We start from the raw sequence: 26,564 nt of genomic DNA, 5'->3' as shown, positions 1-26,564 counted from the left end.
GCCTGAGCAGCTGATCTCCAGGCTGTCAGGCCTTGTTTCTTTACATGCATACCTCCTAGCAGTAATAGAGACCACTTGATACTGGAACAGAAACTGAAGACAGCTTGTAGAGATTTTTTTTCTTCTATGCAGCCAGTTTTTCAGTGTTACTCTTCTGTTTAATATCTTACTGGTTGGCTGGGTAAGAAATAGAGAGCTGTGTCTTGCTGAGTTGACTGCAGGTATAAGGGTTTTCCGCCCCCACCTCACCCCACCTCCCTGTTTATGTAGCAGATTTATGGTGTCTTATGTTTCTTGCCTTTGCATTTCAGATAACTGACATCATAAGATACCACACTAGTTGGGGTTAAGTGTCCAATTCCTGTTGTTCTTCACTGCTCACTCACTTTTGTTTGACTTACATTAAAATAAGTATAGACAATTCTGTCAGTATTACATATTTCAGAGGTTTCTTAAGTTTCTCATTTAGTCGCATTTATATAGGACATAAAATGTTGGTTTTAAAGGAATGTTCTGAATTAAATTTGTAAAGAGACGTTCACTGTATACCTTTTGCATTTAATTATGGTTGTGGAAATATGAACAGATGCAGCAGAAGACAGATGCACAAAAGTGTTACTTCAACTTTGAACGCTCTCTTGGGTGGAAAACTGGTTGGATGGCCGGGCCCAGAGAGTGGTGGGAAATGGAGTTAACTCCAGCTGGAGGCCGGTTACAACTGGGGTTCCCCAGGGCTCAGTGCTGGGTCCAGCCCTGTTCAATGTCTTCATCAATGACCTGGATGAAGGCATCGAGTGCACCCTTAGCAAGTTTGCGGACGACACTAAGCTGGGTGGAAGTGTCGATCTGCTGGAGGGTAGGGAGGCTCTGCAAAGGGATCTGAACAGGCTGGACCGCTGGGCTGAGTCCAGTGGCATGAGGTTTAACAAGGCCAAATGCCGGGTCCTGCACTTGGGGCACAACAACCCTATGCAGTGCTACAGACTAGGAGAAGTCTGTCTAGAAAGCTGCCTGGAGGAGAGGGACCTGGGGGTGTTGGTTGACAGCTGACTGAACATGAGCCAGCAGTTTGCCCAGGTGGCCAAGAAGGCCAATAGCATCTTGGCTTATATCAGAAACGGCGTGATCAGCAGGTCCAGGGAGGTTATTCTCCCTCTGTACTCGGCACTGGTGAGACCGCTCCTTGAATCCTGTGTTCAGTTCTGGGCCCCTCACCACAAGAAGAATGTTGAGGCTCTGGAGCGTGTCCAGAGAAGAGTGACAAAGCTGGTGAAGGGGCTGGAGAACAAGTACCAGTGGGAATTTGAAATGTGCAGAACAATTTAATGATAATACTGAAACAATCAACAAGCACACATCTGTCAGTACTCATAATTGTATGACAAGTTCAAAATAGGTAAATTATTTGTTCTTTCTTACATTTGACAGATTTCACAGATCTGTGCATAATAACAGAAGCAGTAAAAACAACAATCGGCTTCTCTTAAATACCTGTACTTTAAAATTGTGTTTACTGTCTGGTAAATCCTTCAGGTTAATTTTAACAAATAACCTCTGAAAGTAGGAAGTATTTTGAAAAGCTGAAAGCTGCATTTAACAAGTACCACTCAGTTTAAATACTTAAATCTAGTGTCAAAACACTAGGAAGCTTAGAACTGCAAAATATCTGCCTATGAATTTCAGAGGGCCTTTTTGTTTCCATACTGAGACAGAGGGAATCTAGTAAAATGTTTTTCTATCTTTCTTCTTTTTCCCCTCTAAGAATTTGAAGGTTTACATTTTATTTAATGCCTTTCCATGCAAGAATGGGTTTGCACTTGGAAAAGTTGATGGGGTGTGCCAAAACAGCAATGATTTCAGATAGCAGCAGGACCTGGATGTGGAGTGGGCTCAGAGCAGATACAGATACATATACGGTTGTTATCCAAGCAGGAGCACAGAACATAGCCTTCATAAAGCCATTCATCTTGCAATGAGGATCAGTGATGTTCAAAGTATCTCCCTTACTTCAGAGAGCTTTGTGGTGGGACAGGCAGTGCTGCTGCTTTCCTATTTCCATCCAAGGATGCCTCAGTCTGAGGCCCAGCAGCTTTGTGCTTCTGTCTGTAAACCTCATGAGAGTGAGGGTAAGTTGTCAACTGTCACCACAGACTATTAGAATCATGGAATGTCCTGAGTTGGAAAGGACTCATGAGGGCCACCCAGTCCAACTCCTGTCCCTGCATAGGACAACCCCAAAACACACACCATGTGTCTGAGGGCGCTGTCCAAATGCTTCTTGAATACTATCAGGCTTGGCACCATAACTACTTCCCTAAGGAACCTGTTCCAGTGCTCCACCACCCTCTGAGTAAAGAACCTTTTCCTAATAACCAGCCTAAACCTACCCTGGCACATCTTCCTGACATTCCCTCGGGTCCTATCACTGGTCACATCACAGAGAAGAGATCAGCGCCTGCTCCTCCTCATCCCTTTGTGAGGAAGCGATGAGGTCTGCCCTCAGTCTCCTCCAAGCTGAACAAACCAAGTGACCTTAGCCACTCCTCATACAGTTTCCCCTCTAAACCTTTTTGCCAACTTCGTGGCCCTCCTCTGGACATTCTCTAGTAGCTTTATACATTTTTTACACTGTGGTGCCCAAAATGGCACACAGTACTCAACATTACTAGGGCTGCACCAGTGCAGAGCGGAGCAGGAACATCGCCTCCCTTGACCGGGTAGCATGCTTAAGGCACCCTAGGACAAAGCTGGCTCATATTCAACTTGCCATTGACTAGAACACCCAGATCCCTTTCCGCAGCATTTTTCTCCACCCTCTCGCTCCCCAGTCTGTATGTACATCCAGGCCTGCCATATCCCAGGTTCAAAATCCAGCACTTGGCCCTGTTAAACTTTATGTGGTTGGCGATTGTCCAGCTCTCCAATTTGTCTAGATCCCTCTGCAGGGCCTCTCTGCCCTCAAGAGTGTCAATAGCTCCCCCCAGTTTCATGTCATCCACAAACACAGTGAGTAAACCTTCAAGTCCTGCATCCAGGTCATTTATGAAGACATGAAAGAGTACTAGCCCTGAGATAGATCACTGTGGAACCCGGCTAGTGACTGGCCACCAGCCTGATGTAACCCTGTTTACTATGACCCTTTTGAGACCAGCCTGTCAACCAGTTGCTCACCCATTACGTTATGTGTTTATCCAGCTGTATGCTGGACATTTTGTTCAGGAGGGTATTATGGAAGACAGTATCAAAGGCTTTACTGAAATCCAGAAAGTTTATATCAAATGGCTTCCCTTGGTAGGTGACCTTGTCATAGAAAGAAATTAGATTTGCCAAATACGAACTTCTCCAGTCTGGTATGGCTCTCTGGAAATACACCAGTGGGGACGTAGGCCACTTCGTGCACTCTGAATGCAGCCGTGTCCTGGCAATAGTGGCAGGAATGTCTTTGGTCTTCGCAACGTTTCTCAGCAGGCACTGTTTGCCTGGGCAAATTTGCACAGAATGGCCTTATAATGCAGCAAAACACATTTTGGTACTTTTAATTTCCAGACAGATAAAACTCAAAACCCTCTTTGTGCAAAGCAAACACTTTTTACCAAGACAGCACCACTGTGTTCAGTTCTGGGCCTCTTGCCACAAGAAGGATGTTGAGGCTCTGGAGCGAGTCCAGAGAAGAGCAACGAAGCTGGCGAAGGGGCTGGACAACAAGTCTTAGGAGGAGCGGCTGAGAGAGCTGGGGTTGTTTAGCCTGGAGAAGAGGAAGCTGAGGGGAGACCTTATTGCTCTCTACAACTACCTGAAAGGTGGTTGTAGAGAGGAGGGTGCTGGCCTCTTCTCCCAAGTGACAGGGGACAGAACGAGAGGGAATGGCCTCAAGCTCCGCCAGGGGAGGTTCAGGCTGGACATCAGAAAAAAAAATTTCACAGAAAGTGTCATTGGGCACTGGCAGAGGCTGCACAGGGAGGTGGTTGAGTCACCATCCCTGGATACATTCAAAAGACAGGTAGACGAGGTGCTGAGGGACATGGTTTAGTGGCAGGCAGGAATGGTTGGACTCGATAATCCGAGAGGTCTTTTCCAATATTGTGATACTCTGATTCAAATACTTATCCATGAGTTTATATGAACTGCGGTATTGATGGATTAGAAGAATCCACATTGGGCCTTTCTATGTTTTACTGAAAAAGTGACATTGTGTCAGAGGAAGAAACCAGTCTTAGGCTGTATAATAGAAAGGAAGTGGTAGAAGAGTGTTACTGAACTGCACTGAGTAGATACTGAAGTCTACTGGAAAGCTTGCTACTCAAACTAACTGGAAAATATGAATACATTTTTAGGTTCAGGAGCTGTTCACAATGAGAAATGTTTGTTTAAGCTAAGTTTTAGCTTAATCAACTTAATCTCCAGCAGAGAGCTGATAAAAAACCAAAGACCCCCCTGAAGTCTAACATTAGGATATTTTAACCACAAATATTTAATTATGCTGTTCAACTAGTGTAAGTGACAAACATTAGGACACCGTTTTGAGAATTTGAATATTTTTCTGTGCCAATCTACTCTGCTAATAGATGAAGACTAATAGCATCGTAAGCTTCCCAAGCCTAATAAACAGTCAGAGTTTGTATGGCAACACAGAGGTCAGAGCCTAGCCATTCCTCTGTCTGTTGTGCAGTCTTGAATGCAGGCAGCTTGAGACTCCCCTCTTGCTGTAGCTGATGATCAAGAGCCTGCACCTTTGATTCAGCATCTTGTCTACATAGCAGCTTCTTCAACTGAAGTATTAGCAATCGGGGAGGAGCAATCATCTACTGCAGCATGTGAGCTACCACATTTGGCTTTTGATGTATTGTGTTCTCCTCCTTTCCTGGGAAAGGTTTCAGATGGAAGGCTGCTGAGCCACTTGTCTGGTTCTGATGTGTGGAAAGATGAAGGCAGTAAGACTTAAATGTGGCACCATATTTCAATGCATATAGTACTTATCCCTTTAGGATTTAGACAGCCTTGACAAATGCCTCACCTCCCCTCCATTTCTGGGGGTGGAGGGAATGGGGGTGCTGGGGCGGGAACTGGCAACTGGGTGGAGGAGCAAGCCAGAGTGGACAAGGGGCACAAGAAGGCTGCTGAGGAGGGAGGAATATGAAGGAGAAGATATGCTGGTGTAAGTTTTTTGTGATGTTTGTTTATTGGGTCGTTTTACTCACATAGAAAAAAAAAAAAGAAATACAACCATCACCACCCCCTGCCACCCCCCAACCCTCAAACAAGCAAAAACCGAAACACTGCTGCAGAACTACATGGGCAGTTAAGGTAGTATTTTTGGGTAAAAATATATTATTTTTGTGAGACAAGGAAGCTCAAAGGAAGCTTCTTTTTGTGCATGGTTTGTTCTTACCAACAAGAACTATTAATCCCATTTCTGTCCATTTCTAGACAGACCATAGCTATATTGTTACAAAAAGTTAGCCCATTGAAAGATGTTGTAAAGTGTGGTAGATATCTCTTAATTCTGTTTTAGAGATGAGTTTCTTGCTTTGCAATCAGAGGGAGAAGAAACTTAGGAGACAATTACTTTAGAAAAAGAACATTGTGGAACAGGGAGACATTGAATCTGCCTCAATAGTGAATATTTCAACGTTTTGGTGACTTTAGTAATGACTGTAGTGGGTAAGATGATGATTTTACAGCAAATGAAAGCCCCTTATACTTTGTTGTTAATAATTAACCATTAAGTACTAGTGTCAGACCTGAGAACTAATAAGATTTAACAGCACAGAGGGTACAAGTTAGGACTGCTAATATGTAACTTCTTCGTATCTTAACAGTGGACGTGATATCTCTGAGGTAGGTAAGTGTGTTTATAGAGTTGGAACAGGAAAACAATTTCAAACATCATAAAACAGTGATCTCTTCTTAAACTGCAGAATGTAGTTCCCATCCACGCGTAGAGTTACTTCCTTTCCATCTTGGAAAGAAGGTAAATAATTTTACTGTGGTCTGTGATTTGTCTTGTAACCTAGGTGCTTGAAACGCATGTGTGTTGCTTAGTCTGCTACTCTGTTCCAGTACATTAGATAGATATGATCTATGACCAAATACTCCATCTGTGTCTCAGTTGGCATTTAGTAATTAAAAAAATTTATTCCTCCAACATGGTTGTGTATTTAACAATTCCATCTTTCAGCATCAAGTAGTTAACGTAGTGGAAAAGATGTTGTGGCTATCCATTCTTGTAGACTTACACAACTGATGTGTATAGGCATTTGACTTTCTTTTTTAATCAAACAATATTCTACAAGCAAAAGTATACTAGTGCAGAAACCATTACTTGGAAAATAAGGTATAGCAGAAGTCCAGACGATGTTTTACAAGCAAGTGTTTATGTGTAATAAGATTTTATATGTTCATGGTTTTTTTTACATGTGCTAGATGTTCTCTTTCTACACCATGACAACATAGTTAAATGAACATGAAATCCATAAGCAAAAAATTACATGTGTTATGCAAAAGTATTATTTGCTATTTATGTTCTGGAGCTAATACTTTCTGCATTTAAAAGAAAAAAGAACAAACAGCCCTGTGTATTCATAGAGATATCCCATGACAGTGATATGAATAAGGGCAAGAATAGATAAAGAAATTACATGACAGTGATATAAATAAGGGCAAGAATAGCTATTTTATTCTCTGGAGGTAGCTCACTCGCTGCCTGTCACTTGGTATGTTTACATGTGTTGAAACAGCCACTGAGCTGTAGCCACAGAATGCAGTGTCTTCTCCTTTTATTCTGTTCTGTCCTTTGTCAGTAAATAAAACAGCAAGTTAGCATTACAGGGCCAGAGACGGGCTTGTGAGTTTGTCCTGCTGGCAGGAGAGGCAGGCAAGAGTGCCCTGTGTCCTTGTTCCCTAATTCTGCTTTGTGGGTGGTGTTTTCAGTTGCCTCTTACACAGGGACCTGTAGAGAAGATAGTAATAAGCTTCCAAAAGTAAACAATATCTGTAGGATTTCTGACTTTCATTCTACAGGTAATTCTCCCTACCGAAATCTCAAATTAAGAAAAATACCAATTAGGTGTTAAGAAGTATTTGGAATTGGTGTCTCCAGCAGGGTTCACAGAAGTTGTAGGCATTCCTGCTCAACCAAGGTACATTTGTGTTCTGTAGAGTTGGGGCATTTCTGACTCTTTTTGGAAAGATTTTAATATGTAGAATAAAATAGAAGGTTAAAAGGATGAGCAGAGCCCCAGTTGAGTGTTAGAGACATTAGATGCTGGAGTTGAATCAAACAGCGGTTTGACACTGAGATTTGAAAGCAAAGCAGACATGGCATCAATTTTATTGACCGTCACAAGTTTACTGCAAGTAAATGTGTTCCTTAATTCATTATTTAGCAGAACTACAGTGGGGGAAAACCAATTTGACATTTTTTTTATATGAACAAGGAAATTCATTCTTTTTCCAAAATGTTGTTATAAATTGTTTTCAGTATTCCTCTCAGTAAATTGACAATATCATTGCCACCAAAGGACAGAGCTAACAGTATTAGAACCACTGAATAAATCAAAATCAGTGTTGAAGTAAATAACTTCACCTGTGGTGAGGACCATAATTGAGTCATGGCAGAACTTATGACTACTGTTTGAATTGCAACATTTGCTTTTCCACAGGGAAAGCACCAGTCAGTCTTAGAATAATAAATAATAGTTATAGTGCATGAAAATGTTAATGAATCCAGTAGTAGTGATCATGTTATGAGCCGTATGTGCATTTTTAAGTCATCCCTTCCATTTAGCAATCTGTGAAGTTTGGATTTGGTTTTTTTTTCATTCTCACAATAGCTGCTGTCAAAGTCAAAGGCCAAAGCTATTGAGTGGCTCAGTTCAAGAGGCTTTGGGACTCCTGTGTTGTGCAAATTGGCCTATAAACATGATTTAGTGTATTTGAATAAATTAATTCCTAAATTGAGATAACTTTGGTCAGACAGCATCAGATCTAGTTTGATTAATGCTCAGATTTATTTTAAATTTTCTCTAATACTTCTAATTTTGCTGCAGCTCTCTACTGTATCAGAGAGTGAAACAGAGCCCTTAAAAGATGTTTTTTCAATGATTGCTAAATGCTTAAACCTTATCACCTCAGTGAAAAAATAGCATCTGTACTTTGCAGCGTGTTTGGATATGGTGTGAGTGGGCAGGGCGGTGTGAGTGGGCAGACCAGCCCTGCCCATCATTGCCTTTATCTGGAACTCTTTCCCAGCACTAGCACAGAAAGTCTTACAGTAATAAACACTTCAGTTCTGTCATTTCATGGGCTAAACCAAGCTCTTCAGTTTCCAACACTGGTAGTTTTTTAAATACATGTATTTAAAGGTGCTTTAAAAAGCATAGTTGGTAGATGTAAGCAAAAAAAAAAATTAAAATAAAATCCAAATCTACATTCCTTCACTCTCCAACAAACAATTTGTCTCAAAACCTCTTTCCTTCCTCTGTTCTGAAATTCAAATGAAAATGACATTTCCTTTCACAGTGGTTACCTTTAAATCCTGGTTGGAAAATCTGAGATTCTTTTCTGTGTCTTTGCCTTTATACTCTAATGTGTTAGGGTTTTGTGTAAAAATTGCAAGGTGACACTATCACGTGGAAAGGGAGACAAACAAAATACAACCTTTTGATGGTGGTGAATAAGATTTCCTCTTTTTCCTATAACAAACTGTTTTTCATCTATTTCACAGCATTTTGAGGATGGAGGAAGGGTCCAATATTTATTGTTCTATGGCACTTTGCAAAAAGTTGTGTTAAGTGCCACAGTATTATATACACAGAGGAATGCTCTTTAAAAATAACAGACAGAAAAAATGATTCCTGAAGCCCCACTTCTTGTGGCTTTGAAGAGAAACATTTGGGGTGTATATACATTTCTGCATAATTTATCTTAGTTAAGCCACAGGAGTCCATCAGCTACCAAAACCGAAGGAAGCGATATGCTGGATAGTTTCCTTCATCAATTCATTTGGGAAGGCAATGGTGGAGATTCGGTGCCTGTGATAAAGCTTTTCTGCAGGGAATAACGAAACCAGACTTTTGCATCTCGTACTGGAAATAGCTGATGAACTAGCTTCTGAACAGCTCTAAGTAGCTTCAGTACTGTGGGAGAAGTTAGGGATGTGTTTATGAAGCTTGGCAATATGAATAGAAAATGATGTTATGCTGCATTTCTTATTAAATCACAATATTCTCAAGTTCATACTACATAGCTTCATCTGATTTTGCCTGCAGTTGATAGTGCTTTGTTTCAGCTCAAATTAAAACTAAGAATTCCACAGTGTAACAGTCTTGTATTACAATTTGTGTGTCCTTCTTTTCGCAGCCCTTTCATGAGGGCACAAATCTTCCCTTAGACATGAGGCCTACATACAAGTGCAAATCCAAGGCCTTACATTTTTAAACAGAAAATAGTTTCTTTAAATGGGAGTGAATTTCTTTGTTTTCTTCCTTTATATGCAGAATATGATCAAGAATGCAGCAGATTTATGTGCACACACACACGTGCCCATCATCCCCCAACTGTAGAGTTTACTCCCTGTTAAAGATCTGCTAGTGGGGTAGAAAATCTGGTTTACTTTACAGTGAGAACTGCAGAAGGACACAGTCCTTTCTGAAGGAGGTGATACAATGACACTTCTTACTCATTATTACTCAGATTTTTAAAGACAGCAGTAGCAATGCCAAAACCCTGGTCATGCATCTACCAACTCCCTCTGCACTTCTTACCTGCTTAATATTTATGTTTCTGAAATACAGACATATTGCCCTATTCAATAAATAATATATTTAATCAAATACTTCTGACAAATTATTTATCAGTTGCTGCCTCTTCTACCAAGGGGGGAAAATATCACTCATGAGAAACAACTTGCCATTTTTACACCTGCTCAGCATTTTTAAAAAGAATTTTTTGCTGCCAGACCCAGGAATAGCCTTTTCTACCCCACTGCATACGAAGGCTCGTTTTCACATGCCAGTGGCACCGTGAAGGAGGTTGCTGGATTATCCTTTCTTTCCCAGCCTTGTATTGAAGGCGAGAGAGGTGGGAGGTGACGGGTCTGTGTTTCCATCTCCAGTAAATGATGATGAGCCTTGAGAATATTGTCCAATTCCCAGATTTGGGAAGTGCCAATGGGAGTCTGCTTGGGTTTGTGGGTTTGGTTTGAAACATTTTAGGTGCAGTTCATTACCAGCTCTGCATTTGTATCAGTATTTAGGGAGATGCAAGTTCCTGTATGGAAACAGATCAGTGATCCACCTAAGTCTGGGTTTTTTTCTGTCTGGAAGCACCTTATAGTTGATGCTGTAGAGGAAAGTGATCTTCCTTTGGAAGTACTGTCTTTATCAAACTGCAGTTCAGCATCACAGGGGAGACGGAGGTGCTGCCTGCTCGTGCTAGATCCTGCATAGACCACTACAGGCTAGGAATTTAAAAATTCATGTACACATGGGATTTAGGAATGATAAATGCACCTAGATTAACATTAAAGATATACTGGCAGTGGAAAGCCTAATGCAATATTACCCCTAGCCTAAAGTGGAACAGGAGGGGAGTACTCTTTGCTGAGTAAAATCTTAGCATCTCAGGACAACAGCCTTGTCCCAGCTTCCACTTAGTTTATTTCTGCAGCCTGTTTGCTACTACTTGTTAGCTATGGTAGGGAAGAGAGCACTGTCTTGGATCCCAAGTGAGTCTTGACAATGAATCCAGGAATTAGTATCTAACTGCAGTTGCTTGGCTGCTGTTGTCACCTCATCCATTGATTATTTCATAGAATCTAGTATAATACTAAAACACCTATGTGCTACTTCTGATCAGGCTTGAAAAGCTGGCCTCAAATCATGTTACAAACTGTAAACTCAGTGCAGTGTTGTTGGAGGATTTAAGATTCCTGGAGCTTTCTCAGTCATTCAAGCACAAAACTAGGTTTCGGCTTAATTTTGTTTTGTGTGAAGATTAGTTTATGACCAGAAAAAGTGAAATTCAGGTTGTGGGAGCTAATCCCCCAAAAGAAGTGCTCACGAAATTGAAACTATCTGACTAAAACTCTTTTACTTGTGGCATTTTCCAATTGGAGTGGTTTGTGGAGTGTTATTTTAGATGGCAGCTGGATCAAAGCTTTGCTTTTGGGCATTCTTGAGTCTGGGTTAGTGGGCTTCATTCTGGTGCCCTGCCTGTGGTAGATGTAGCAAGGGGCCTGCATGTAGGTGCGTGCCTGGAAGGAGGGGAGCTAGTCTGCAGAGAAGCTCTGTCATGTCGTGTGTGGAGTTTACTCTTCTGACAATAGTTCTCTTACGGGCTGTGGTAGGTACGTCTGCTCTACTTGTTCTCATTCATCACCATACAAGCAATCTGGAGACCTGCATAGTTTTACATTCGGTGCAGTGATAGAACAGAGAAGAAAATCACTACCATTTCCACAGCAACTTGTGGATCGGACCCTGGCTGGAGTGAGGCAGCAGGATTCTGTCAGTCCCTGCAGTTGGTGACTTGATTAAAAGTTCATCAAAAGAAAGCATGTGCTCTTGTGCTCCCCCTCAGCCACTCTTGGTTAGTGACATAAGGGGAATATGGTGACTATTGCTGTAAGTGCAGCTTTAGATTTCCTATTATAACTTTTCCCTCATATTTCAAACCCTGCTGCTGCTTTGTTTTGATTCAGTCTTCTGTCTGCAGATAGCCCCTGAAGAGCCCTTCAGGATTATATGTTCAAGTCTTGCTAAGGATGACGTGGTCACAGGTAGTACTAGATGACTGGTGACCTGTGTAAAATTATCTGGGAGGCTTAGTGCTGGCACTAGCTGACAGAAACCAACAGCCTAGATGCTGTCAGCACCAGCGACTCTCTTAGCCGCACTGTTTAGGGGACAGAGGGACTGAACTTCCTCCTGGTTTTCTCCAAAGTGGTTCCTCCAATTCCGATTGTGCACTGAGAAACAATTTATAGATGATTCTGCTCTACATTTTCCTGGCTGAAACAATCTGTGCATAGGCTTGCATGTGTATTTGCATATTTCAAGTCACGCACAGGCCATCAATGAATACTGTATAGTAGTATGGGTGTAATTTCTTTGACTGAAATGTGACTTGCATCACACCTTGGCGATGATTCTATGGCCATTTAGTTTTCATTTGAGTACTTTATTTAAAATTCACATAATCTTCACTGCATAGTTATGATACTTTTCTACAGCCATAAAAAGCTTAACACTTTTCCTTACAGGGCAAAGTAAATAACTGGTCTAATTTACAGCTAACCTGAGAAGTTTTCTAATTAGAGTGGCCATGCTCTAAGTGGTGTAAGATCTCTCAGGCTCATTAGAGGCATATGTGTGACATCTTTACGATAACTGTAGAAAGCATGGGGAAGAAATGAACCACTCCATTTACAAGAAACTTCTGTTATGCTGTAAAGTACAACAGAAGGAGTCTCAAGAATTTGCTATTGTAATTACAGTTGCACAATCAGTAAACTAGAATTCACTTTATTTTACACAGATTTCTAACATGCCAAAATAGCCTCCTCTTTTAAGCAATTACAGCTTATGTAGAATTTGAGCTCATCAGGAGTTGGTTTCAATGAATAATTGAGTTTGCATAACACTGACGCATTGATGTTTTCTGCTTCTAATTGTTGGCATAGATGGGCTGAAAAGCTTGATTTGGGGGATGGAGAAAATTCCATTAGTTCAGTTCACTTGGAGAATGTCTGATGAATTAATTTGCTACACTTTGTTTTCTTCTGAATATTAAACCCTATTTTGCAACTATGCATATACTGCCTGAGGGAAATAACTCCAGCTCCCATTTTCCATGACTATGTTTTCTTATAAAGTACCCCAGGCTGAGTCAGGGCTGCTGTGCAAAGCTGATATCATAGGTGCTGTTACAGGGAGGGGTAGGCTGATCAAAAAGCTGCTGTCTGGTACTCCCCAGAGTGCAGTGTAGCACCTAGAGGCTGAATAAGAAGTGTCACAGTTTTTCTGTAAGCATCATTTTGGTTAATTCAATTTATGTGAGGAAACCTATCCCTACACGTGATGACTTGTTAAAGAGATATTTAATTTGTGAAGCTCCAGCTAGCTTAGCAGCAGTATACAAATCATGAATGCCTCTGTAGTTGTTCCTTCACCGATACCCTCCTATTCCATTCAGGAAAGAGATATACGAATGCTAAAGCGTGTTACCAGTTTCAAGATGACATTAGCCCAATAAGCATCTGACAGCATTTTTCTTTTGCTGACACACACTCATGAACAAGGGAGCTGTGTGGCAAACAGATCCAACACAAAAAAAATGAGACTCTGCTCTTTTTATTTCACGTATCAAGAAAATCAGCTACAACTGCCTTCAAAATAGTTCCCTTCTGAATAGACACAACTGCATATGATGCTACCAACATTCAAAGCAATTCCACAGATCATTTTCTGAAAGGCTGCTTAGGATCTCTGTCTTTTTTGCATTCACATCTTGTACCAACTATAAATGGGCTCCTCTTGAACATCTACTCAATCTTTGGGGAGAGGGAGCTATGCCTGGTGAATAGGGTGGATGCTCAAGCATAGTCAAGTTTTTATTAGCTAAAAACTGCTTCATAGACAAAGCATTGTGGGCTGGTGCACACTGACATTCTCCAACCAATGATAAGAAGACATCCACTTGTACTGAGTGAAGCAATAGATTTGAGCCTTGTCTCACTGTGGCAGAGCATGCTCTATAATCTTGATTCCGGAGTGATAGGATTAATCTCTTTTTTTTCTTTTTCGGACCTTGTACTTTGCCTTTATCTGAAATGTGTTCTGAAATTTGAAAAGTAGCAGAGATAAAAGCACCATAAGAAAGAGGACAGGTACTATCGGTGCCCCTGCCCTCAACCAGTGTCAGAGGATAGTCATGAGGGAAGCAGCCAAGTGGCCCTACCAGCTGACCCATTAATGCTCTGCCGTGCTTTGGGTTTGTTGGTATTCTTGGGATTGTGAAAGGTTGTCGGAGGTGGGAATTGTACCTTTTGTAGTTGTGTAACATCCGCTATCCAAGGCACTCCAAGTCCTTCTCTGACATCTTTGAATTAAGTTTCACTGCCCCTGTGCGATTCAGTATTATCTCCATTATACAGGCAACAAGACAAATGAAGCTGTTTGCTGAAGGTCACACAGCAATTCTCTGGCGGTGCTGCTCTGCTGCTTGACAGCGCTGTCACAGAGGCAAGGTTGTCCTTTCTCCCTGAGGGTGGCCCAAGGGAGGTATATCAACCCTTTTCTCTTTCCAGCTTCTTCTTCCTGTATTTGAGCAGATTGAAATTATTTGAACTGGTGCAGCAAGTTGGTTTCAGACAACCTATAAAATTAACTTTAGTTGTCTATGCTTGTGTGGGGCTGCGTGGCTGGACTCAGCAGGTGCAGAAGGCATAGGCACTCTGGTAGTGTCAGAGAGCTAGTCAGACGCACTAGAAGGACCCATAGGGATTGGCAATGCGAGAAACAGTCTATTTTAAACTCGTATTTCAGTTAAGAGTAAATGATCAGATATAATTGTTGCCATAGTGCATCAGATTGATACTTTCCTCCATGTATCATCTAACTCCACCAATATGCATGAGAGCTCTCATCTGACAGGGTGAAGAGAGTATTTGGCATTCCACAGAGTTGTCTATCCAACCCTGTGTGTTTCATGTTGGCACTAATGAGTGATGCTTAGAGACTCTCCAGCCCCAGGTTACTGGTGGTGACAGGAATGCCCAAGAGTAGGGCACCTACTGCAAGTAATCAGACAGGAACCTGGTGCGTACTGAAATATTCAGAAAAAAAGTACTGAAATATTTAGAAATAGGTACTGAAATATTCAGAAATAGGCAGCAGGACAGGGCCTTCCCTGTAGGCTCTGAGTGTCTCTACATCAGAGGCTAGAATGTGAAAAGGATGCTGCTTCTCTCACAAGCTCACAAAAATGAGCTGGCAAACTGGGACCATGGTGGCTTCCAGCATCACCATGTGGTAACAGCTTAGTAGCAATTGAACACGTTCAGCCAGGTCATTCCAGTAAGCTGTTGTTGGTGTCCAGGCATGGGATCTTGGGAGGTGGGAGCTGTTAGTTTTCTTTTTCGTATGTTGCTTGCCCTTACCTCAGTGTGTCACCTTTAAGGTCAGCCTTGATCATGAGCAGAGTGCTTCCAGGGCTCAACATGCCTGTGCATGCTAGCATGCTGTGGTCTGGGTGCCTAATTGATTTTTTTTTTTTTTTTTTCTGAAACAAAAAGAAGGTACTGTGAGGTCAAGAGTAATTTTCCTCCTTATAATGGTAAGACTAGGGATGTTGTGTGTGACACTGACCCAAAATTGCCAGGCTGTTATCATTACGCTTGTTGTTGTAGTATGGTTCATTTATTATAAGACGTCAACAAATGCAGTATTTTATTTTCCCCTGCTTCCAATAAAGGAATTCTCATCTCCCAGTAATAGTCATCTCAGCTCTGACAGAAATTCAAGGTCTTTTGCTTTATGCCTTTACCCTCCTTAGGCCAGCAAAAGTGCTGATAATTAAAAAGAAGGTCTAATGAATACCAGCAAATCCCACATAAGGATTAAATCCCCAACGCCTTCTGTGTATAAGTTGTGTATGCATACATATATGAATGTGTTGGTAAATTTTCAAACTACCTGGTATAGAGTACTCTCTCCACTGATAATGTGATACTGAAGCCAAAAGTCCTTTTCAATGCATTTGAAGTGGAGTAACATGAAAAAAAAATCATTCTGGACAAATGCAGGGAGCAGAGTTGTCAGCAACCAGTCAGGAGGAAAGGCAGATCTAGTTTGTCAGTCATACATTGCAGTGTGTAGCTGGAGAACAGGCCTTATGAGGAGCGGCTGAGAGAGCTGGAGTTGTTTAGCCTGGAGAAGGGGAGGCTGAGGGGAGACCTCATTGCTCTCTACAACTTCCTGAAAGGAGGTTGTAGAGAGGAGGGTGCTGGCCTCTTCTCCCAGGTGACAGGGGACAGAACGAGAGGGAATGGCCTCAAGCTCCACCAGGGGGGATTTAGGCTGGGTATCAGGAAAAAATTCTTCACAGAAAGGGTCATTGGGCACTGGAATAGGCTGCCCAGGGAGGTGGTTGAGTCAACTTCCCTGGAGGTGTTTAAGGCACGGGTGGACAAGGTGTTAAGGGGCATGGTTTAGTGTTTGATAGGAATGGTTGGACTTGATGATCCGGTGGGTCTCTTCCAACCTGGTTATTCTATGATTCTATGACTCTATGATTCTAACAGTGACAGTCCACACATAAATTACTTTGGCTTTCTTGGGGAGATAACCCAGAATCTACTTGAAGGGATGAGTGACTTTTCTCTTTTCTGATGCAAAAGGAGACCAGCTTGAACTAGCAGTGAGCCCCACAGCAGAGAAAAAACCAAACACAAAAATACCTTTGCCCCTTCTTACCATGACTTCTGTTGGGCAAAAGTTGGTTTGCTGAAGCTCACTCATTTAGGAGCGATAAATATGAGAACAGTTAGTGTTACTAGTTCCTGCATCCTACCCTGGTGAAATGAACTATCCAAGGGCCTTGTCTAGCAGACAAGGAAAACTAATGGATAGTTCATGACACACAGAAACTGAAGGGAGAATCATTAGCAGTGAAGTGTCTAGGTAACTCTTGTAAAAATGAAGACAAAAAGCATCAGTAAAAGTGACTTTCACTCTTGATGTTCCCTCTGATTTTTTCTGCACTTGAAGCTCTAGTAATGACTTTTTTCCACCTTGTCACTGTATTGCTTATTTCATGAAACATTTCTATAGCTAGGCAGGAATTTGGATCTAGAGTGGCAATATCTGCAAATGTGGGGTGGATGCAGAGTACAAGGGCTGGTACAAAGGGTTTGATCTTCTCTTTGTAGTGGACTGAACAAATACTTGACATAGGTTATGAAATGCTGTTTTTCAATGTTTTATTTAAAACTAGATTATAACTTTAAGAAAGGATTAAACAGTCATCAAATGTCTTTGAGTGAGCTTTGCTGTCCACTTTGTGCCATGTAGAAATTTGCTGGGGAGCACAAGAAAGCATACTTATAGTGGAAAGAGTGTGTACAACCAGATTCTGTAACCCCACAGGCTCTCAGGCAGAAAACTGCAAATGCTGGTGTTGTGTTGGAGGATGATATATGTAGTAATGTTTGGATTACATGAGAGGACAGGGAAGGAAGGAGATGTCATACCTGAGTAGAAAGAGAAGAAGAGAAGAAACATCCTATGCTCAGAATTAAGGAGAGCAGAAAGTGCCAGCAGTCAGACAGGAAGATGGATTCTTTGGGGGAAGAAGAGCAGTTTTGATTATCTTGGTTTAAACTGTGGTAGGCTTTTATAGTTGTGATTGAAACCCAAGGTGGTGGCCCCATTTAGAGACACCAGTTCCTGCTTAATTGCTTGGAAAAGGGATAGTTTAGGGGAAAAGCATAATATATTTTGCTTTTAAGATGATTAAAGATATATTTTGCTTGAAATTGAATTTTTCTTGGGGTGACAATGACATAAAACATGTCTGGTATTTCCTTTAGTTTACAGTCAGCTAGAGCAAGAAGTTTGTTTTCCTGCACCAAACCAGTTATGCATTAGCTCAGTTTTCATTCTGAACTTTTTTATTAAAATAGAAAAGAGAAGTCAACAATTTTACTAAAAAAATATGGTTGCATTTTTAAAGTCCTTAGGTGCCCCTGGGGTTGTGGGACTCAACATATTCTAGAGTATTTTCCTCCTAATATGCACGGGAAAATCTCTCTAGTGCCAGCTACAAGTGCATATAGATGAGGTACATGACTAGTTGGTCACAGAAGGGCTTTTTCATTGCCACATTGAAGTGGTTCTTACTATGGCTGACCACCTTGGTCCACCCTTTGTAGGCAACCAAGCCATCCTGTCCCTCTAGTAGGTCTGATGTTCTGTCATCATAAGTCTGGGTTCACGACAATGGATGCTGTTGGGCAGCTCTAGACATCATGGGGTGCTGTGAAATGTTGCTTGTCCAGTCTGAGAGAAGCAGTTAATCCTCCAGGTGTCCTTGGACTGGAAGAAATGGTTTTGATCAGCAAATAACCTTGCATAAAGTTCGGATGGAGGGAAAAAGTTATTAATTTTCATAGCGTTCTGTCTCCCCTGGTCGGCAAAACAGCACCATTGCAGCTGAATTGTCAGTATCCAACCACTGTCAAGCGGGTCTGTGTTGTCTCATGGATTCTAGTCTCAGCATTTAAATCTGGGAGGCGGTAGCTGGCTCTCTAGGTCTGTGTTTTTGCAGTAGTACATGTAGTGTATTTGAAGCCCATCCTACCAGCAGGGTTCCAAAGCACTCACAGTATATAAATGTTGCAGTAACCATTTTGTATAAAGCACTAAATCTTTCCTTCCTTTTGACAGATTGAAGACATCATCACGAGAATGCAGGATGACAAAACAGGTGGAGTTCCCATCCGCACTGTCAAGAGCTTTCTGTCCAAAATCCCCAGCGTTGTCACTGGTAAGGACTCTGGTTAGCAGGGAGGAGTGCGTTAGATGGTACTTGCTTGCTCTAAGCAAAAGAAAAAAATGCCCCCTCTGGTTATTTTTTCTTCACATCATCGTTATGTGGTAAAATAGTGAACCAAGATTACTTAATTTTGTTTAAGTAAGCAAGCATTTATATTTCTTTGTGGTGAGTTATATTTTAAGACGTTATATAGCTTTTGCGGCTGTTAAGGTATAACCAGAGTAATTCCCTATGATAGGAGTAGGAAGACCTTGGGGAAGAACTGAAGAAAGAAAGTTGAAATGATGTTTTCTCACTTTCACCAAGACAGTCTTTTCAGACATGGGTGATAGGTAGAAGAATGTGAAATACCTTTTATGCGTGAATTCTGTTTTATTAAAACTATGTGTACAAAAGCATGGATGATGCAGGAACAGACAGAGTATCTTCCAGTGCAGCAAGTAACTTTGACATTGATAGATACTGAGTTTATTCGGGGTGACGTAAATTGCTTGGAGGATTTGTACTTGGGTTTCTGGTACCTGCTTTCACTAACTCTGTAGCAGCATTCACTTCAATGGCGCAAACCGAATGTTTTCCCTCTCCTTACCAGTAGACTGTTGTCCATTAGGAGATACCTAACTACTCCTATGACTTTTGGCTTATAATGTTGTTTATCTCTGCAAAGTAAATATGATTTTATCTGTCCTGCAGAGTCTCTTTCCAAATCAGATCAGACACACACACTGATGAGTCTTTTCAGGGAAGTTTCCCTTCCTGTTCTGAAAAGTGCAAGGCTTCGTTTTCCGTGGCTGCAACTTTACTAGAGTAAGATTCAGATGATTGCTGAAATGCGAAAGTTGCGTTGTTGTCCATAGGGAGCATACCAATAACTGAGAGAAGACTGGCAGTTCAAAGTGACCTTTCTTGCTTTCGGGGATTTTATACTGTTGTAAAATAATTGAGAACTATCCCTTGTCAACAGGGATGCTGGCAATGCCGCTGGTGTCAAGCCATTGTAAAGAGGGTTCCCTGCAGTGGAGCATATCTGAGCTGAAACACTTCAAAAATATCTTTTCTGTGAGAGTAGTTGGATTGAGCAGAGTTTGAGGTTGTACTATTCAGAGTGTGAGTTAATATCCTTGTATTTGAAAAATGTCCAACTTAAGCTACGGGGATGAAATGTCCAGCATAAGCTATGGAATCCTTGGGAGTAGGCAGGGAATATGGAAATTGGAATGAAGTTTTTACTTAAACAAGGCTCAGTCCAGCTAATCCCTTTTTATTGGACAACAGGCTCTTCTGTCTAAAATTGATTTCAGGGTGGTGACTCAGTGTAGCTAGCAGTTGCAAGATTAAGGTTTTATTGTGGAAAAGAAGCCTGAATCTAGTATGAGATGTGAAAATTGTGTTACTAAATTGCAGGTTATGGCTGGAACTGGTATGAGCTAACTGTTCTTGTGAGTTCCTGGGGGAAATGACCATTTATCTGATCTAAAAACTAATTCCGTGAGCTCAAGTCTGCAATATACAAATTGGTTTATTCTGCTAAAACAGGTTTCTGATATTCCTGTTAATATTCATAGCACTGATTAAGCAAATAATCTAGTCGCCAAGCCACCGCCTGGTACTCAAAGAAAAAATGAAAATGGGAGACCTCACAGCTTCTTTAAACTGATTTATACTCATCCTTAGGTAACACTTTGGTTGGCAGCTATCTGGTGTGATGGAAACTGCCCCTCGCACTCTGCTGTTCTGGAACAGCAGCTGTAGCTGCATCACCTTGAAATGACTGTTTTTTTCACAGCACAGAGAATAGTGAAAAGATGAAGATAAAATAGGAACAAAACCTTCCTCCAAAGCTCACAGAAAATTCTCAGCTTTGGAGAGGAACAAGCGCAGTGCCATTCCCTTCAGGTGATTTGAAGGCAGCTCTGTTGTGATGAACCAGGCAGTATATCAAGCCTTTGAGTTTGAACTGTATGGAAAAAAACTTGGAGAGCCTCAAGTTTTTCTTTCATTTCTCTTTTTAGATGTGTAGACCTGCCTATTTGTAGACCAAGCTGAAAAGAATCATAGAATCATAGAGTTGCTTGGTTTGAATAGACCTTTGAGATCATCGAGTCCAACCACACCTGTCCATTACTAAACTATATCCCTGAAAAAAGAAATTTATATATGATTTCAGTATTTGTGATAGGTGGGCAAAGAGCTGGAATGCTTGAAAACACAGAGGCACCCATGTTCGAGCAGAAGCTGGGGATGCTGTGTTTGTTCAGTCTTGAAAAGGGAAAGCTGGGAGGAATGAGAGTCTATAGAGAAAATGGCATCAGACCCTTTCTCCGGAGTGCATGGTGGAAGTGCAAAAGGCAGCGTATGCAAACTGCAGGAACAAAAGTCCCAACTGCATTTAGGAAGAAAGTTGTTAGTGGACAGAGCAGCTGAGGACAAGCCCAGTGGCCTGCAGAGGCTGTGAAACCAACACTGTGGAGCTATTCAGGAGCCCATGAGCACATCTGACTTAACTGCCTTTGGCCTTGCTTTGGATGGAGATTGGACTAGACAACCTCCAGAGAATCCTCCTAACCTGAATTATTCTTATGATCATTGAATACTCAGTTTTAGTGCTTTTCTAATTCCATTTAGTGTCATAAACACAAAAGAAGAGCTCGTATTGTCAAAAACTTCGGGCCTCCTCTTGGGAAGAGCTTAATCTCTAGGCTTTGGCATTCTCACACTTTTTATTTCTACCTGAAAAATGGAACAAAAACACTGACGTGATTTGCTTGGCAGGCTCACAGTGACTGTGATTAACAGGGGTTTATTTTTGTTTGACACTTCTGTTGTAATTACTTCTCACAGGAGAAATGTAAAATCTTAAAGAAAAAGAAACATTATAGCAGTGCCTTGCTGCTCTAAACAGGCAGCTCTGTTTATAGTACCACAAAGTGGGTGTATGATTTGAAGTTGGAATACCAGGGAAAGAACTGCTCATCTATGTTTTGCTTTCATCTGTCCTGATGCCGAAGTTGTGAACAAAACATTGTGTAACACAAGGAGAAGGAGCCTCAGGGAATTATCATTAATGGTCCACCCTTGACAAGAGGAATCTGGGAAAAGGATGAGAAAGCTTTTTTGAATGTATGATGAGTCACGTAGGGATGCTGTGGCAAAGGCACATATTAATCAGCATTAGAAGCAGATTTGTGTATCCGCTTCCTTGGACTTTGGCTTTCAGTCAAAGGAAGACATATCACACCATTATCTTGGTTAAGTTTTCATTTTTATGCGCAAGCCACAGAGAATGAAATAGAATGAAACCAGTCTGTGTGGCATCTGTGTGCATGTGTATGACATTGTCTGACAGTAAGTTTAGAGTACAAATACACAAATACAGTGGATGAAGGGAAGGAAGAACTGAGGGCAGCGGTGATCCATGCCCCGACTGGGTAGTCAGCCACTGCACATGATGCTACTTGCTGCCATAAATGGAGTTTCACATTTCTCTTTTAGTAAGAAAACAGTTTATTCAGTAATGATTTTTTGGAAATTAATTGGCAGTTCTCTGTTTTCCTAGTCATCAGACTGTTGTAAGAACATCTCATTATACTAACCAGCAACAAAACTGGCTTTCTAATCTTCTTTTTGATTTCTGTACAATTGCATCTTAAAACTAATTCCCTGTTTGTTAGAAGGACCAAACGCGTATACTTTTCTCCTACTGATTCAGGCTTGGGTACTATACAATATTGCCAAAACAGGGTAGACGGGAGTCAGTGCTGCAACAGCTGAACTTTTCAGTACAAAAAGCCTCCTTCATGCTCCCTAATCTGCCTACAACCTCATTCTAGATTTCTTCTGGTCCTGTGTACTGTCTGATCCTGTGTATCAGCATATTTGTAACTGCAGCCCAAGGGAGACTTGCAGTCTAGAAGCCTTGCGCAGTTCTACACTCCTCCCAAGAAGTTTTCACACAAATTCATCCTGACTTCAAGCAGGCTCGTCCCCACAGCTTCACCTTGAGTAGCACATCCTCCTTTCAGCAGCAACCTCCTAGCCGGTAACTTCTTGCTTGTGCACTGACCCTTATCCCAATACTCACTTGTCTTCCTACTGTGCTCTCAAAGCTGCCCGTGTGGCTGTGAATGGATTGATGGGTGATGTCTCAGCTGTACTGGATTGGGTTAAGTGCTGCCATGCAAGCTTTGTGCACACAACCCTGCCAATGTATTTCACTCCTGACCTACCATGTCTGTCTTATTTAAGTTCCGGACATCTCTGAGCAGAAAGTGCCAGTATTACTGAAATGTGCCAGATAGCCTGTTGTTACTCAAGACTCATGATCCAAACCAAGTTTAAACTTGCCGTGTGCAAAGAAGCCAGCGTGTGTCTTGGCTAATGCCTATGTGTTCTGGAGTTGTCTCAGAACACATGGGAATGTTGCTTACTCAAAGAAAATGCATGTGGCTGGAGCATGGAAATCCCATAGTGTTAGGAAAGAGAGAATTAATTTTTGATAGTGTTCACTCATGGCATAGTTTGGGACAGCCAAGTTCTGCTGAAGGACTCGTGCATCCATTGCCAAATGAGCTCCTGTGGTGCCAATTTGAGGGTATTCATTGACTTGTTGCTTAAGAGAAGCTAAAACATACCTCTTATACAGCAGCCAGAGGTGCAAGGGAGAAGAGCAGGTTCCTCATCCTCCAGGTCAAAGGTCCCCATTCAGAAAAATCATACAAAGAAAGAGGTTGGTGGTTTGGGGAGCAGGACTAGAACTGACAATGACAACAAGAGGTAGCATCCATTACCTAGCAGGGCCCAGCTGCAAGGCTGAGTGCTTTGGCACTGTGTTCACTTTCTTAATGCTTTTATTCAGGGGAAGAGCTTGACTTGGTGCCTTAAAGAAACTTTTTCATTGTGACCAAATAACTGTAAGTTGGCTGCACAAGGATTTGGCTTCCCCTAAGCTGCCTGTCCAGCTGTTTGCATTATCTGATCTCATAGGATTTTAACCAGAGGACTAAGCTTGATATGGATTTCCATGAACATTTAGGTACTTTTGTTCTACTTGTAAACCACCCATCCCTAGACGTGGAACAACACCTATCTCTGAACCTGAAAAGCCAGAACATTTGTCAAAATGAGTGTCTGAACTGGAACTTTTAGCTCAGGTCAATCTCTCTCCCATCCTTTCTTCTGTCCTTCCTTCCTTTTTTTATTTTGTTTTTATTTTTTTTTTGCTTTCTCCTGCAGTTTGAAATGCAGTACTGACTTTTGTTTCAGGCAGTTAGTAGATGTAGATAGGCCCAAACCTAAACCAAGTGCAATCTTTTGCTTAAACATGAATGAGCCCATTTAGTTAAAACAAGCAAAACAAGAAAAAAACTTTTGCCAAAACTGAAGTCAATATCCGAAATAATTCTAACTGTGTTTACAGGTTTATAAGTGATAGCAAGAATGTGCTCTTGGGTTAAAATAGGCGCATATTTATAGATGCATGTATAGTGCTGTATAATTTCTGGTGGTTTTCCACATCAGATGGTACACAACAAATTCAAGTTTTGTGCGTGGTGGAAACTGGTTTGGAAACACTGGTCAAGCCTGCAAAGAAAAAAATGAATTGCTCTGAGCAAGTTGCATTTAAACTAATTCAAGTCAAGACTGAGCTGCTTCATCCCAACTTATATTTTCTTCTTTTATGCATCTCTTCTACAAAACGCACTCAATGCATCCTTCCCTCAGTAAGAAGGTTGTTCTAGCTTTTAATCTAGTATTTTAAAGGTGCTGTGAATCACATGGCATTAGGCGTCAGCCGCTACATGAACAGTGCACGCCTTGCAATCTTTTTTTTCTGTAGCTTTCTTTCAAGCACTCTATTTCCATGCCAGGAGACAAATTAATCCAGTTAAGGAGCTGAAGAGTTGTGCTGGATTCATCCACAGCTCCCTCATCCCTCCCTTTTTTTCTTTAAGTGTATCCGGTTTTCTCCCTTTCAAGGGAGAGGGAAGTGGGGGGGGAAGAAAGAAATCGATTCTCTCAAGTGTGACAATTCTTTGCCTGTTGTTAAGATGAAAGTCAATACCTTACAAAGCAAAAGTTTAAAGGATTTAATTTTCAGATGGTAAGGAGGGGTAGTAGATTAATTGAATAGGATATGGTAGTCAAAGAAATAAGAATAAGCAAACAGAATTAATACTTTAAACAGTGAATATTTAATATATCTCTCTGTGCATCTGCACGTGTACACTTAAATGCACATAAAGCACATGCAATTTTTCTTAAGAATAAGCCTAAGAGTGGTTAAGTATTGGGTGCTAGAAACAAACAAGCAGAGGCTTCTGCATTTGTAGATTCTATGCAGGATGAAGACTGATAGTGTTTGTGTATCGCTGCCCTCTGCCGCAACCATACTATACTTCAGTTCATGCAGCTTTTCACCTTCATCACAAGCTACAGTTTGTATTTTCCCAGCTCAGGTGTAGTTTCTGTGATGGGTTTGTGTATAGCTCCTTCCACTCCTGGGTAGTGGTCCTGCCCAGCTGTGTGCTGTCAACCCAGCCCACATATTGTCATATGTGTGACTTCACAGCTACTGTGAGCTTTGAGAGGAACAATGGTTTTCATAGCTGGCTTTTGATGCCACTTCTAGGCACCTTGTTCATAGTTCTCTGTTCTCTTCAGGACTGTTCATCTCACACAAACATGCTCATACATCGCATGAAGCTTCTGCATCCCTGCACACATAATGGGATAAATCCTAAATCACTAAGTGAAATTAAACGCCACTTTGAAAATTACCAAAATTGGACATTTTACATAACCATGTACCTTGTACGTGCTAATGAATAAAGCATTAAAATGAAAGTCAACAATATTTCAGTGCCAGTGGAAATTCATAGGAATGAATGATTAATGCTTTTCTGCACTCATCTTGCTATCTTCAAAAGCATGGCATTATTACAAAAGTTTGTTTCCAAATCTGAATGACACTGTAAAAGAGCAGAGATTAATTATAAGTATTGCGTGGCTTTGATATTTTGGGTGTGAGTGTTGAGCAGACTGCACTCAAGCTGCAATACTTCACCTCTCCTGTCTTCACTTCATAGCAACCTGGGAGTTGTGTGGTGAAGGATCTACAAACAGTGCGGGTTTTTTTCACACCTCTTGCTTTGTTTCTGCCTTGCCTTCAACCTTCCTGTGGGCTGCTAGGCATCAAGTACCCAGCAGAGCAACTTTACTCCCACTGGGCTTGAGAAGCCACATATCCACCAAGGCGTCTGTGGAGGTCTGACTCTTAGATAAACCATTTTAACCTTGAGGTACTGCAAAAGCAATGAAATATTAAGTGCCCAGTGGTAGTCAACAGCAATGTGAAGAAGCAAATCTTTTGAGTGTGGTGTGACAACCGTTACTAATCCGTTGCTTTAATTCGATGCCATGCCAGACATTAGAAAAATGAATCCCTCATTATTCAGTGAATACATCTACCTCGTTATTCCATGCATATATTGTCTTCATTTTTATCTATCATTCTTTGGCTTTTTTAGTCAAAGTAATTTTCAGAGTATTATTTATTGAGGAGATTCTTTCTTGCATTTTAATTAAAGGGCTTATATTGCAAAACACAACAGTTTATCCTGGACTTCAAACTTCCTGACTTTAATCGATGTGTGATTCCAATGAGATGCAGAAGTTAACTTAAGTAACTGTGAATACAATCTCATGATTCATTTTCTCTTATTTTACACATACGTTATGTTTGATAGGTGAATGATTCTTATATATATGATCTATCTCGCTTACAACATTGAAGTTACCAGTAATGTATCTCTTGGGGGTAGGGTGACAAGGAAGGGTTGTTTTGGGCTTTTTGCTTTGAATAGTAGTACATATTGCTATACTATATCTGCTAAGGATAGCGTAGTGCACTAGCTTATTTTTACCAGCTGCAAATAGCACACCAGTCAGAAACCACTGTTGCTAAAAGCTGTACTGATGACATTTCCAGAAGATGTAGCTGAAGGGGGTTT

General features: G+C 41.3%; 1 protein-coding gene across 4 annotated transcripts in view; it reads left to right on the top strand.

Moving 5' to 3' along the window:
• Nucleotides 1–26,564, top strand: part of RGS6 (regulator of G protein signaling 6) — a 282,882-nt gene that overhangs the window by 153,917 nt on the left and 102,401 nt on the right. For all 4 annotated transcript variants that reach the window (XM_069858274.1, XM_069858276.1, XM_069858275.1 and 1 more), the window contains one exon: nt 18,447–18,546. In XM_069858274.1, the coding sequence (XP_069714375.1) occupies nt 18,447–18,546 (100 nt within the window). Of the gene's footprint in view, nt 1–18,446; nt 18,547–26,564 lie in introns of those variants that run through there.

Source organism: Phaenicophaeus curvirostris, chromosome 5 (genome assembly GCF_032191515.1).
Source record: "Phaenicophaeus curvirostris isolate KB17595 chromosome 5, BPBGC_Pcur_1.0, whole genome shotgun sequence".
NCBI lineage: Eukaryota > Metazoa > Chordata > Aves > Cuculiformes > Cuculidae > Phaenicophaeus > Phaenicophaeus curvirostris.
The sequence above is the reverse complement of the archived record's forward strand: the minus strand, read 5'-3'. Positions and strand labels throughout refer to the sequence as shown.